This window comes from Aptenodytes forsteri, unplaced genomic scaffold (genome assembly GCF_000699145.1).
Source record: "Aptenodytes forsteri isolate BGI_AS27 unplaced genomic scaffold, ASM69914v1 Scaffold79, whole genome shotgun sequence".
In the NCBI taxonomy this organism is placed as follows: Eukaryota; Metazoa; Chordata; class Aves; order Sphenisciformes; family Spheniscidae; genus Aptenodytes; species Aptenodytes forsteri.
The window spans coordinates 2,343,177-2,357,542 of record NW_008794776.1 but is presented as its reverse complement, the minus strand read 5'-3'; the positions used below and the strand labels follow the sequence as shown (position 1 = coordinate 2,357,542).

The following is a 14,366-nucleotide window of genomic DNA, read 5'->3' as shown; positions in this document are numbered from 1 at the left end:
CATTAAGAAAATAGATTGTCTGGACTTGTTGGAGGTGTCTGTACAGGTGCTGGAAACACCGAGTCCCCTGTCTTTTAGCAAGCATGCATCAGATCACGCTGGATTGGGATGTGCTTACGATAAAATGATGCTTAGGCTGAATACAAATGAGTGACACTCCTGGAAGTAAAATTATCACTTCTTAAGCTAGGACAAGCACTATACCGGCAGAAAGAGAGTGGCTCAGTGAAAAAGCTGGAACAAGGGGAAAAGAAAAAAGAAAGAACAGAAACCAAGTAGGAAAATAGCCTGTTCTCCTCTGTGGATGAAGTTAAGCAATTAGGAACTTAAATGGAAAATATACAACGTAAATGGGAAAGTGACTCTTCCATAGAGAGCATAGCTCTGCTGCCAAAACCTGCAGATGAAAAAAAAACTTCAGGACAGCGCTATGATGCATGAACAAATCAATACTTGAAGGATTTTCCTATATAATAAATTCAAATCCCTCATTTACTTTTTTAAAATTGTAGTTATTTTATTGAAATCAGAAAGGGTTTATGCGAAACATTATTTCTGAGCTATTTTAAACAGCATTTTCTGTTTATTAGTAGGGAAAAAAACAAATGTGTGGCTTTGATCAATACAGCTTTTTAGAGTTTGGTTTTGTATTTCATTACTGAAGTTTCATTACTAAAGTCTTTTGGCTCAAGATTCCTCTTTAACCTTGCCTACTCAAAAATTCTAAGTCTAGTAAAACTGATTTCTAGAGGCTCTGCCCAAAAAGATATTTTTATTATAACTACTCATCAACAGACTGACTAGTAATAGTTCTGTTTGCTGCAGAAGATAATGCCAACGAACTGATTAGCAGTTACTTTTGCACGATAAATCCTCTTTTTCCTCTTTGTGATAAATTCTAGTAATCCAACGTATGGCTATGAGAAATTAGCTTTTAATTTCCTTTGGAAACAATAGTCCAAACAGCCAAATGGCAAGGGAACTTATTAGCAATTTTATCGTGTTCCTACAACCTAATAATAGGTCATCATCAATATCCAGGTTACTCTTAGATTTGGCCCAAGAGTGCAATATCATGACGACCTACTCAAAACAGAGCTTCTGAAAGCCCTCAAACTGACATTACCCTAGTATTATCTATTGTGGTTGACTATCCAAACAATGAAAACGGGTGCAAATGGACAAGAGAATTACAAGGCAGAAGAAAGATGGAAAGCAGTCTGCCTCTGCCACGTGACCATTTCCTAGTAGTTTTCTAGAAAGAAGCAAAGCGTTCGAATTTCTAACACAACTATCAAAAATTGTTCTTTGAAAGAGGTGCAGGAATACTAACACTCCAAATTGATTTGCTACAGAAAGATACTTGCTTCTACTCTCCAAAATAAGAGATTCTGCTGAACAAACCCAATGGATTAGGTCATTTCATGATCAGGTAGGTGCAGGCAGTGTGCCTACCTCCAGTTCTCTGGAAAACAGCTAGCAGATAATTAGCCCCCTCAATTATTTCACCGTGAGTTTTTTGTTTTGATTCTTCATTGACTATGCCCGGTGAATAACATACATACATGTATTTGTTTGAATTTTGTGTCACTCTCTGTAAATTTAGCTTCATTTTAAAAATCACATCCTTATAATAAAAAAAAAAAATCTTTTATAACTCCCATACTAAACTTGGGCCTAAAAGAGAGAAAAACATCCTAGCATTCTAAGCTTTTAAGGAGTTTACATGAAATACTCAACTAACACAAAGATGATGAAAAGCAACCATTATATAGCAGTTTTTTCCCACCTATGTATTTGTTTTCTTGATTAAGGATGTCCCAGCTAGAAACCTTAAATCACATAGATCAGTTCACTAACTATTCATCTCAGTTTCATGCCAGTTAAATTAATAAAAATCAAACAAAACCCAGCAGAACAGGTCCAAAATGTCTTAAAGTAAGCTCAGTTGCCTGTGAATCGTTTCTGAACTTGAAGATGTCTGCTCACGTCAAAATACACATTAAGTAAGTAAATATCACAAGAGATATACAAATACTCTTGAAAGGTAAGCATTCTAATTCATGGACCACCAGTACCGAGTTAAACTTGCAAGCTCATTTTCCTTTCTGTAACTGGATAACTGACCTCTGAATTATGCATCATATTTCTCGACCAGTTCTTTAATGACAGATGAGAGACATATGTAAGATAACTGAAAAAGATTGTGTTTAAAATTCAAATTTCTCCCCATTTAGAAAAGCTTCTATCTCTTCAGTCAACTTCATAACCTACTGTCAGATTCACACTCTATAGGTAAGTTTTCTGCTAGCTTTATGGTAAAGAGAAATTTATTTCCTGCTTACCTCGTTATTGAAAGAATTCTCTTCAATTTTCTCAGTTTCCGCCTCTGCCAGAGGGTTTTTCAGGGTCTGCAAGAACAGTGCAGCCTTCCTTTTGCGCTCTGCTTGTAGCTGCTTTTCTTTTGATTCTTTGGAGGCCTGTGCAAGCTTCTCTCTTGCTGCAGCTGCTAATCTATCCTCTAGTTTTTGCTTTGCTAAGAAAGACAATTAAACATAAAGTTTAGAGCGAGTCACACCTGGGGAACTTACATTTCCTTGAAACAAACACACACACACAGAGTAACACAAACAACCAAACAGTCCCTCCAACCATTCTCAAACCTTTCTAATACATCCATTCAAAGACATAATAAGGACATATCGACTTGAAATTATGAAATTCCAAGCATCTTAATTCATAGATATATCATTTGTTTGATGAAAAGCAGTACAGGTGAAGTAAAAATTTTTAAGCTTAAAGAAAATGACATGAAAATCCAATCCTGAAAATTCAGGATACTTGTCCTTTTCTATTTACAAAAGCTATCTAAAAAAGTAGCACTGTAAATTCAGAAGCTTTTTCTTGTACTTGTTAAAGCGATGCAAACTCTCCATTTTGCTCTTTCCACAGATCTGATTTTTACCTTCTATTTTCCAGCCCTATTTACATACATCTTAAAATGTTTACACAAAGGGCTGCTCCGGAAATTTTCAGAAACTGTTTCACCATTGTTACAACCAACAGTTATTGTTATGTGATTACAGAAAGAGAATAAGCCAATTTATTTAACTATGCACCTAATGGATATTTTGTCTAACCTTTTTCATCTTACACTTCCACTTTTGTGTTCTGTGCATGTACAAGACTGGGTTTTTTTGTTCAATTGCACAGTTTTTCCAACACACATTTTTTCCAAACATGTTTTACACTTCATTTTTATTATCATACAAAATATTTCATATTTGCTTTAGATATCACCATAGCATACTTTATGCTACTGAAGTTTACAAAGGAACTGCTACTTAGGAGAAAAAAAAAATAATTTTGAAAATGAAGTATTAAATTCCTGGGGCATACTCTAAGAGAAATATTAAGTTTTTAAGCTGGTAAACACTGACAGCATCTCCACTTTATTAAACGCTCTCGTCTGTGAAACAGCCTTAGGGAGGAATGGGGGAAATTTGATCCCTTTAAAAGATAATTTCATTCAAATTCACATAGCATACCCTTCTGCCCTTACATACATAAACAGAGTAACAGGAAAAACCCCATACAAAGACTTAATGGAATTGCATTATAAGAGTACCAAACATCAACAAGGCGATATTAGTCTATACGGGAGTGCTATATAACTGAAAAATAGCTTGAAGCATTTCATTGTTCTCTGAAGAAGATGACAAATGGACATGCCTTTTTCTGGGCTCTGTTGATGCAATCTGGAAACTAGTAGTTTAGTGTTTTACTCGGAGGTTGTAATGGAAAAACAAAATAAAATTCAGAAAGATCATGCATTAGGGCAAAGTACTCAACTCCAGCGTGTTACAAGTTTGATTTTAGCTGAGCAACCAATGAAGATTTCATTCTTAACAATAAGCAGGAAACTGTGGGAAAAGAAAAGAATTCTGATTCCTGTTAACATGACATAGTGATGATTCAAAATACCTAAAATGCCATACTTATTCACATGACAGTTTTGTAGATTGCCTGAAGGACTCAATCTTTCATTTTGTTTTCAGTGTAACATGGGATACCTTGTTTAGCTTCCAACTCCTCCTGTGTAAGTTGAGGTTTTTTCTCTTCAGCAGCAGTACAAGGAGTGGTAACAGCTGGAGTATGGTTTGAAGCACTATTAGCATTCTCTTGGCCTTCCTTGCCCTCTTCTTCCTCGTCATCACTGTCATCATCTAGTTTAACACGGTTTTTCTCCAGAGGAAGAAGGTCATTTTCTTTGGCCTTGATCGCAAAGCTTATTGGAGCAAATGATGCTGTGAATGAATGGGTAAGATTTTACACATCATTAGACTACAGTAGAAAGCAGGTTGAAGTTCTTGACTTCATCCATTACTCATGCAGACTACACCACACAAAAAAAAAAGAAACTTGTATCATCCTTACGTTATGCTAAATATTTTGGGGAAAAGGACAACACAATCTTTTTTTTTTTTCTTTAAACAACTGTTGGAAACTTCATTTGCCCTGTAAAGATCTATCTCAAAGTCTTTTTCTAATACTTCAGTAGCAGCAGGGAAAAAGAAAGTTACTCTAAACCATCTCAGGAATTACATTTCCTGAGGTGAGATAAAAAATTTCATATTCTGTCCCGAATAAATTTCCATTTCAGTACTTCTTCTTTTCCCAAATGAACAATCTACTCTTCCAGGCTTAAGACGAAACGCTCTGTGCTCAGGCTCCTATCTGACACACTATAGTATGATATGGTCCCTTATGCTTCCTTCACACTAAATCGATGGTTTGCACAACAATAGCATTTGGCAGGCTCACAGAACAGTATTTAAAGTCTTATTTCCATTTATATGAAAACTAATTACTTTGGGGAGTTAACAACATTTCATTACAGGAGATATAAATGCAAAAGCTAAGTACTTTTCCCCAAATGTCTTAGCTAGTCTTGCTGTAGCAAGATGGGTGGTCAGCTATTCCTTTCAAGCAACCCCTACTACTCCAGCACAAAGAGGCAGAACAAAACGCTTATGCCAGCACACTCAAAGGAAAAAGAATGCCTGTAAAAAACATGGAATACCATAATAAAAAGGAAACTGTGGATCACTTCAAGCTAGGTTGTATTAATGGATCTTCAAAAAATATTAAGCGCAGCTAATATATAACTATATTTAAGTCTGAACTAATACCCTTTGCCTCACAATTTTCCTTGGTACATTTTTCTGAGAACCATTTTCTGAAAAAAACCAAACAAACAAACCCCAGAATTAATCTCTAAACCATTTATCCAAAAATGCAACTTCTAAGAATAAAGAATGGAATTTCTCACACATCTCGAGCAAAGCAACGTACTACCATATGGTCTGCTGCAATATTTATCTTTCTCTGTATGCCTTCTGCATATATATCCTATAAGATTTCAATTAGGGAAATTGAAATACAATAATTAGATTACATACCAAGGTTTATAAAATATAAGCTTTGTATCTTGTAATTCTGGGGTAAGGATATATGCTCAGAAATAAAGAACTCAAGAATTCCAAGAGAAGAGATATTATAATAGTGATTTTCCAACTTTTTCATACGACAAAACAAATCCTAAAATGGGATTTTACTCCCTCAGAGGCAGAAGAAAAATCTAATGTGGATGTTATGTCTGTCTTGCAGGCAAGTACTGTATTTAGGTTACAAGAAAGTGGGATTTGTACCATATTAGAGGAAATGAAAATAAGTTTATAGGAATAGGATTGTCATGAAATGACTCACTGGTTACATTCCATCATCTGAATTTGAGCAGACAATTATTATTATTAAAGCACGGGCTCCAGTTTGCCATTTATTAATAACACAACAAGAAGAAACGATACCATTTTCTGTTGTACACTACATTCTCTTTATAGGGCATCTTTGAAGACAGAGAAGATTGCTTCTTCCCTGGGGAAGCTACCCAGCCTGCCCAGAGAAGAAACTGCAGAGTATGGACAGCCAGACAACCACAGCACAGAGCTGGCAGCCCGTGGAGGGAAAGAAATTGCAGTGAGGAACAGGAAGAGAGAAGAATTCCAAGGGACGACAGGGAAGTAGACAGCCTTATCAGCAATTAAGCAAGCCACTGAAGTGGCAGGAAGGCAGTACCCATCCATGGGAACACAGGTCAAGAGTGTTTTTCCTGTTTTGGTTTTTTTTTCAGTGGCTTTCAGTTCTAGTTAAAATATTTAAGTTTCTAGTTTTTATTGCAAAGAAGAAATTTTACGATATCTTTTCCTGATAGGCCAGGAAATCAGTTGCCAGGTATAAATAATCGCTTCTCCAACTCAGGACACTAATAGCGTGTTAGCTGACTTTGTTTGACTGGCTTCCAAGAGATCCTCCCATTTTGTCCCTCCGCTGCTATGACTGCAGGAGGAGAAACATTCCACTTAGACATGAAAAGGGCCTTTTTTTCCAGCATGACTAACATCCAACACAGGAAGACTGAGCAACTGAGTAATAAGCCTAGCGTACTTCCTCCATATGTATGGTTTCAAATAAGACTACTGCTTTTATTCAGAAGGAATAACTTCTTCCTTGCACAGAGCTTGTAACTTTCAAGTTTAAAATGACAAAAATAAGATTCTACTGGGGTCACTGATGAAAGCCTTCAACTTTGCACAAAACTGAAATAAAACAATTTATTCTGTCAGATCATAAATACCTGATAGTCTGATAAGAAAGAAATATGAAAGCAATCAAATTAGTTACTTCAGTCCTTTTTTGATGCTTTCAGTGAAAATATTTTCCGCATGATGAAATTCTTTTCCCTACTTGCCCCGGGCTTTTTTTTTTCCCCCTTAAGTATATGCTAACAAATATTTTCACGCCCAACAAATCATGCTAACATACCTTTCACCAATTTACCATCACTGACAGTTTTAGGAGGAACATCCTTTTTAGTTCCTGGAGCTCCCTTAGCACTTGGCTCAGATGCATCTTCAGGTGCATGTTCATCTGCAAATTGAGTCTCACTTGGTGTATCACCGGCAGTATCTGCTGGAACATCTTCAGATGAAGATACTCCCTTTTCAAAAGAAATGTGCAAGCTTACTAACTGAGTAGTTCATGAAAGAATTAATGCAGTGTCTGTGGAGCTGCAATTTTGCCAGCCATTTCAAAAATCACATTATCAGCTAATCACATAACAGCTATTTTACATCAATAAGCACTCATAACCAAAAGTCTGCTTCTTAGAAATAATGCACTGCTTCATGTAAACCCACAGGCTGCAAAAACTACAGACCTACAGTAAGAATGTGTTGTTACATTAAAATAACAACTGTTTTAAAAATTATGTTTTTAAAATTAGACCCTAAAAGCATATACTTTTTTTCCAAAGTATATTCCTTTAGGTCTTGATCTCCAGGGTCCAGGACAAAATCCATTAAAGTTAATTCACAGCGACAGAATGAAAGCTTGACATTTTTTCCTAATGTACAATTGCATGATCCCTGTAAAACTTGATTTTGTAAAGAAGGTATCAACACAGGTTAAAGTGTTTGATTTGTTCCAACATTTTGCTGAAGAACATTGGGCCTATCAATGTTTTCTGTGGCATTAAATTGATACAGTACAGATATGCTGAGACTTTCAAAAGAGTAAAGAAATACTGGTTCTACTATTACATGACTGAATCATTCAAGACGACCTCTAAACTCACAGTATAAAAATTTTAAGATGGATATTGTAGACATTAAAAATATTTACATGGCGAGTCAGGCGATGACATTAAGTAATTTAACATTTAAATGAGCCTCTCTCAATAAATAGTTTGGTTGCTTTCCACTGGCTGCTGTTAAGAATACTTAATGTTGAAATACCAGGTATTGAAGAGATCCTTTCATTGCTCCCTGCAGCCATTCCCTGACCAACAGAACTAATTTCTGAAAATCCTCGAAGTGGAAAACCACAAGGAAATCAAGGACTTCATCCTGTATTTACTGAAGCCAGTAGTACAATTTCTTATTAACTTTAATGGCCAAAAGGAGAACAATCAATTGCATTAGTTGCCTATACGTACATTACTAAAGCATAAAGATAATATTGAAATCGTTATTCTAAAAAATTAAAGAGAATGGCATTATCTACAAAACCATGCAGTAGGAAAATACGCATTGCTACACATGACCTCAAGGGACTTAAACAGTTTCTGCTTGCTTCTTAGCTGTACTCATTTGAACACTTAAAATGAATCCTTTATTATTACACTTTGGTTGGTGTACAATTTCCCCCCAAAATAAATGTTAACAAGTCCTTATTAATCATGTAAGTATTATGAATTCAACCCACTGGTTTGCAAATAAGAAATTCTAGAATAACAGTCAGCATTGTGGTACAGGACAATTTTGCATTTAATTTGTCAACTGAATAAGAGCATATTTACCACAGCTTATCTTTAAACAGTGTTTTCAAAACATTTTTCACTATTAAAACAAAATGTTAGTCACAAGAGTTTCAAACAGCAACGAGTACTGAATTTCTTCATTTTCCACAAAGTGATTTTGAGGAGTTTACCCACAGGCCTACCTTCTTCAGTTTAACGCTCCCCAATCTAAGCCTTGAGATGACAAATGACATAGGGCCTAAAAAAAAAATAGCTCTTTCCCATGAAAAGTTAACATCAGATAATGTATTTCTGATACTATTAGCAATTTTTTTCAGTAAGAGAACAATCTAATGAGATTAGCTAACATGAGAATAGTTAAAAACAAGGATACCATGTCTGGGTATCATCTTCTAATAACATGGACTAGAAGAAGCAAAGCAAGTAGGAAACCGATGTGAGATTTTGAAGCTCCGATATTGTTTCAGTCAGTCATGACAGGACTCTTCTTTAACAAAACCTCCCTCAGAAAAAAGCATGTCAGAAAAGTAGTCTAGCTACTGTGCTACTGTTCTACAAAGAACCATGAGGCACATGAGAAGATATGGTTGTTAAAAAGCTATACCTAACCTTTCTGACAACAGAACACTAGTCCCAATCCTACAAAGCTCTAAACCTCCACAAAGCATAAATTCCCTTTTATAGAAAGCCAAAAGATTTTCAGGTTGCCATTTTATATTACAAACACACCGAGTGACTGCTTATACTAAAAAGCAAGAACTGAATATCACACCACCTCACATATCCTTATTTAAATGTTATTCAAAACAACCAAAAAGCATTCACATTCTTTGCTGAATAATTTCTCCATAATCTAGTGTTCCATTTTTAAAACATCTCATGGTAACACAAAAGATAAGCAAGGCCTTTTCTCACTTACATTGCATTTTTAATATACGTATATACAAACACACATGTACCTGACAGTTGTCACTGCTCTCTTTCTGAAGGAAGAACTGTTTTTTAAATTCATAATAAGCATTATACTGGTGCCACGGTTGCAGGAACTCAAATCTGTTAAAAGAAAACTGAATATGTGAAAATGCACGTGAACATAGTAAATACCAACAATCCTTTGCCATCTAATTTTCTCTAGCAAATGGAACGCTAGTTGATGTTTGGAAGCACTGTAACTTATGCCTGTACTTCCAGAGGATACACATTCAAACCATGCTTTCTAGAGACGTTTTTGTTAGGTTGGTTGTTTTGAGGATTTGGGCAATGATGCTTTAGCATTACCTTTAAGTAGGTCCCTGAATTTCAATAAAAAACAAATGATAGTACTTCTCTTCTTGAGACCTGCATGTCCTGGTAATATATTTAAAAATGAAAACCTCAGCTTTTAAAATAGAAGTTACAATAACGTTTTCTCTTACCTGAGATCATTCTTGGCACGAACACTGGTTTCAAATTTTATCCCATTCCTAGCAACATACTCAGCTAGCTTATCAATAACAGGTTGGATATCTGGGGGTGGAGGTATAATGGCAACCACTGGAGCAATTGTGCTGAAAACATCAAAAGTACATTGTTTTTATAAATAGAACATAAATAACTTTCAGACTCTTGCTTTAACAAAAAAAACCCCAACCCAAACATTACATAGAGGTTTGCTCTCTGGGTTCATTATGCAGTTAAAATAACTTGATTTTCCATCACGCAAAAACTTCATAGTAGCTGAGTAACAATAACCACATATAATATCAAAGACCAAAGTGGAGGTAATCAAAGCTGTATGAACACTGGTGAACGTTACCAAGGAATCACCAATAATAGAACCCTTACTAAATACTTCACACTGAAGTGCAGGAAAGAGACCCCTCCAACCGACAAGCAAATCTATATGTGGTACCTCGTAGATGTTGTGGTAGAAGTCAACCCGCTGCTGCTATCGGTTGTGTCTGGAGGAGGTGGAGGTGTAGTACCAGGGGGTGGAGGTACTGTTGCTACCCCTGTAGTGCTCGATACAGTCACCCCTGCAGGCAACGCATTGTAGTAGGTGGCAACATCTATTCCTGGAGGTGGAGGTGCGAGGCAATAGGTTCCATCAGGTAGCATATAGTAACTATAATACATGGCTGCCACAGTTGCTATAAAAAGACATATGTAAGAACAATGTTCTAATTAGAAGAAAAACACCCAATAACAAAAAAACCAAAAACATTATTGCATCAGTACAAATACACTGAGAATCCAGATTCACACAACACACTAATAAATGGTATCTAAGAAATGGTATCTAATCTCTTGTGTAAAAAAAAAAACAAAGAAAAAAAAGAATGCTCATGTTAACGCACTTCAGATGAATTGCTCAATGCAAGGTCAGGCTGGACGGGGCTCTGAGCAACCTGATCTAGTTGAAGATGTCCCTGCCCATGGCAGGGGGGTTGGACTTGATGACCTTTAGAGGTCCCTTCCAACCCAAACTATTCTATGATTCTATGAATTAAGAAATATATGGGTTAAGGGGCAGAATCAGAACGTACTGAAGGTCAGTTGGAAGCCAAACAGGTATGAATAAAGAAGTGAAAGAGAGAAGGCCTATAAAAAAATGACCTGATATGAAATCATTCTTCCTAATCTAATTCACTTCTGGCAGTTTAACTCAGTTAAAACTATGTATGCATTAAGAAAGAAATGCACATACATTAAAAACTAACGTCGAGAAATTAAACCACTAGTATCACCATATATATTAAACCACTATACCATTATATATAGACACACACCTACTTACTGAAACCTCAAAAAGTACACAGGTTTTGCAATTTAACACCAATGCAATGAACAACCGATTTGAGCAAGATTTCCACACTAGAGGCTTCTCCGATTCTAAATATTTATTTCTTGAGACTGCAAAGGCTTATAGCTTGCTTTCTTTCTTTAAGGACAATATTTTATAATGCTTTAATTAGCTTAACACTTTTAAATGGCAGTTACTTCTTGTAAATCTAAAGATTTTCTGCAGAAAGGCGTATAAACAGAAAGTATTCAGGTAAAATATTTCAAAGGATTTACATTAAGAGTTTACATTTCTGGAGGCAAAGTTTAATCAATGCATTAAATTATAATGAATTATCCTCTTAAAAGCTTCACAAACATTCTTGTGTGGCAGTATTTACTTTCTTCAAAGAATAAGTTATCTATAAGGAGAGCAGAATAAAGATCTGTTAAGTTTTAAAGGCAGGGAGAGGACTTGCAAACTTAACTTGCATTGCTACTAAATTATAATCTCCCAGTTTGCATCATATACACTCAGATTCAAGTCTGACACGACAGCAATCAGAAAACTGATGAACATTATTTTACAGAGATACTTATCCTGATTTTAGTCTTTCTTGAAATAACCAGTAATTTTCAATTTCTCCACAGAAATCTTATTTCAGTTTTATTAAGATTCTCTTAAAGTTTTAAATGAAAATTACTTCCATGCATACTCCTCTCCATATATTACACTGACACCACCTGTAATCCTTTGGTGGGTTCTGAACCTATAATGCATCAAAATCAACTCAGGTCATTATGGTGATACTTACTCACAACAACTTTACTAAAAAACCAAGAACTCCATCACCACCACCACCTTGAAGTAACACTACTCATTACCTACAAATTTATATCATCACGAAACCCTACTGTAGTGAAAGCTGCAATATAAATTTTCTTACATCTCAGCAGTGTCAAATGGTAAGTCCCATAAATGAAAGGGTAAGTTCCATTTCTGTATTTAAGGAATCAAGGGCTTTCAGAATTCTCAACTTTGAAAAGAATTAGAGGCACATAAACCCAATTAAGTTTGACTTCACCTTTTTGAGTATCAGAATTTACAAAATTTGCAGAAGCTTTATACAAGGCCTGCATTAAGCAGCTTCAAAGATAATGGAAACCAGACACATCCAGAAAATAACGTTGCTAAAAATTTCATAGCAAAGTTGATTTTTAAAAGAGATTATAGACAGGACAGTATTTACATTTATCTGAAATGGTTCAAGAAAAATCAAAGATTAAAGATTTAATAATAATTTGGAGATAGGAGGAAGTCTTGGTATTTCAGTATCGGGCATGGAAAAAGCAGCTGAGTACACAACTTTCCACATTGCTCGCTTGTAATTTAAATAAATCATTGCTTTTGTTGTTCTTTTGAGAAAAAAATAAAATAGAATATCTACTCCTTTATTAAAGAATGCCCTCTGTAGCTACGGAACTTAAAAGTTAGTACTCCCTCTCAGATATTGTAATGAGAAATATAATTTAAAAGATCAATTTCTAACTTTGAATCTTGCATATTCCTGAATTTTATTTTCTATACATAACATCGCACCAGTGCACAGAATAAAAGCTAAAATAATGAAAAATTATAAGAATTGACTGTATAATAAAAGACTTATTTATTTACCGTAAAACTACTTCCAACTTTAGAACAGAATATTATACTAAAATCTGGTTTTATCACTTCAGTGGGATCCTTCACTTTACATGATTTTACCTTTGCAGATTTTTCTTAGTGTCAGACACTCCAGCAAAACTGTTCAAAGTAGATTTACCATCTGCATTTTGCTTAATATAGTAAGCTTTTTTTTTTTGCTAACAGGAATCTCATGAATTACTTCATAGGACAGTTTTATATTCAACAGTGAAGGCATTCATTAGGCTTCATTAATAGAAATTGATGGAAGTTATCAAAAAACATTAAGGGTATTGTGCTAACCATACTCACAGACTGGAGACTTGGCCTCCCGCCTTGCCCACCCCCTCCACCCCATTTCTGTTTTTCCTAAGCAGCTAACAATTCGACAGATACTCAGTGGAAGAATGCATCTTCAAAGATTCAGGAGATTGAAAAAGAGTAAATATCAGTTACAAATGATTAAGTATGAAGCTAACATATTTTCTTCCCACAAGCATCCACATACAATTCATCAAGAGACACCACCAGCTGCCTAATCACAATGCACTTACAATCAGAAGAATATTCTGCTTGTGATGTCTGTACAGCTGCCCCATCTGTTGACTGTGGCGTAGATGAGTTATTATCCGATTGCGCTTTGCGCACCAGTGCTGCAAGTGGATGATCAGGGTCTACTACCTTCAAAGGCTGAAAAAATTTTGAGAATAGAAAAAAAGATTAAAATTTATACATACTTGATATATAAATCTTTCTATATGAATATATATACTTTATAAAAGTACATATTTAAAGCATGGTAGAATCAACCTAATCTGGAAAGCAAATTTATCTGTTAATAGACATCAATAATATTGTCCAAACACTGAAGTTACTGGCTTTGTAGCTCTCACATCAGAATCAACTTCTTTTTTGAAAATTAGTGGAAAACAAAACAAAACAAAAAATACTTTCATTTAATGTGAACAGAAATCCATGACATTAAAAAAAAAAAAAAAAAAAAAAAAAAAGAGAGAAGTGGGTATTACTCTTACTCGTTTACTGCCAAGGCTGGGATAAGACACAGAACCTGACTTGTCTAAATATCAGACACCACCACTGCCATTCCTCTGAAAGCCTCAAATGTGTACAACCATCTGTCATTCCCATTATTCCATCACTGATCAAACTCAGAAAATAAAAATAACTAACACATCCAGCAAAAAATTACATATAATGAGTAGTACATTCTGCTGAAATACTTGCTGAAACTATTACTTCATGTCAACATTTTATCTACTAAAATCTAAAAAGAAAACGCTCTCAGCTTATATACAGAAGGCATCAAATATCAGTCTTTTCAGCTTCAATACAGGCTCTGTGGGATAAATCCTTAAGTGATGCCCTCAATACCAGAGGGCATAAAAATAGAAATATAATTCCCTACAAATGGAAAAATAACAATTTACATACTAGGGAAAAGGGAACTTGAAAGTTTACCAAAACAGATCTAAATTACTAAGACACAGCTGGGGGGGGGGGGGGGGGGGGGGATTTTTTGTT

General features: G+C 35.3%; 1 protein-coding gene across 2 annotated transcripts in view; it reads right to left on the bottom strand.

The window, feature by feature from the left end:
- The window catches only part of SFSWAP (splicing factor SWAP homolog), a 51,448-nt gene that overhangs the window by 24,383 nt on the left and 12,699 nt on the right, over nucleotides 1–14,366 (bottom strand). For both annotated transcript variants that reach the window (XM_009274328.1, XM_009274329.1), the window contains exons 7-13: nucleotides 13,379–13,514; nucleotides 10,272–10,509; nucleotides 9,796–9,927; nucleotides 9,340–9,433; nucleotides 6,886–7,060; nucleotides 4,074–4,307; nucleotides 2,346–2,536 (exon numbers count right to left, since the gene is read on the bottom strand). In XM_009274328.1, the coding sequence (XP_009272603.1) occupies nucleotides 2,346–2,536; nucleotides 4,074–4,307; nucleotides 6,886–7,060; nucleotides 9,340–9,433; nucleotides 9,796–9,927; nucleotides 10,272–10,509; nucleotides 13,379–13,514 (1,200 nt within the window). The remainder of the gene's footprint in view (nucleotides 1–2,345; nucleotides 2,537–4,073; nucleotides 4,308–6,885; nucleotides 7,061–9,339; nucleotides 9,434–9,795; nucleotides 9,928–10,271; nucleotides 10,510–13,378; nucleotides 13,515–14,366) is intronic.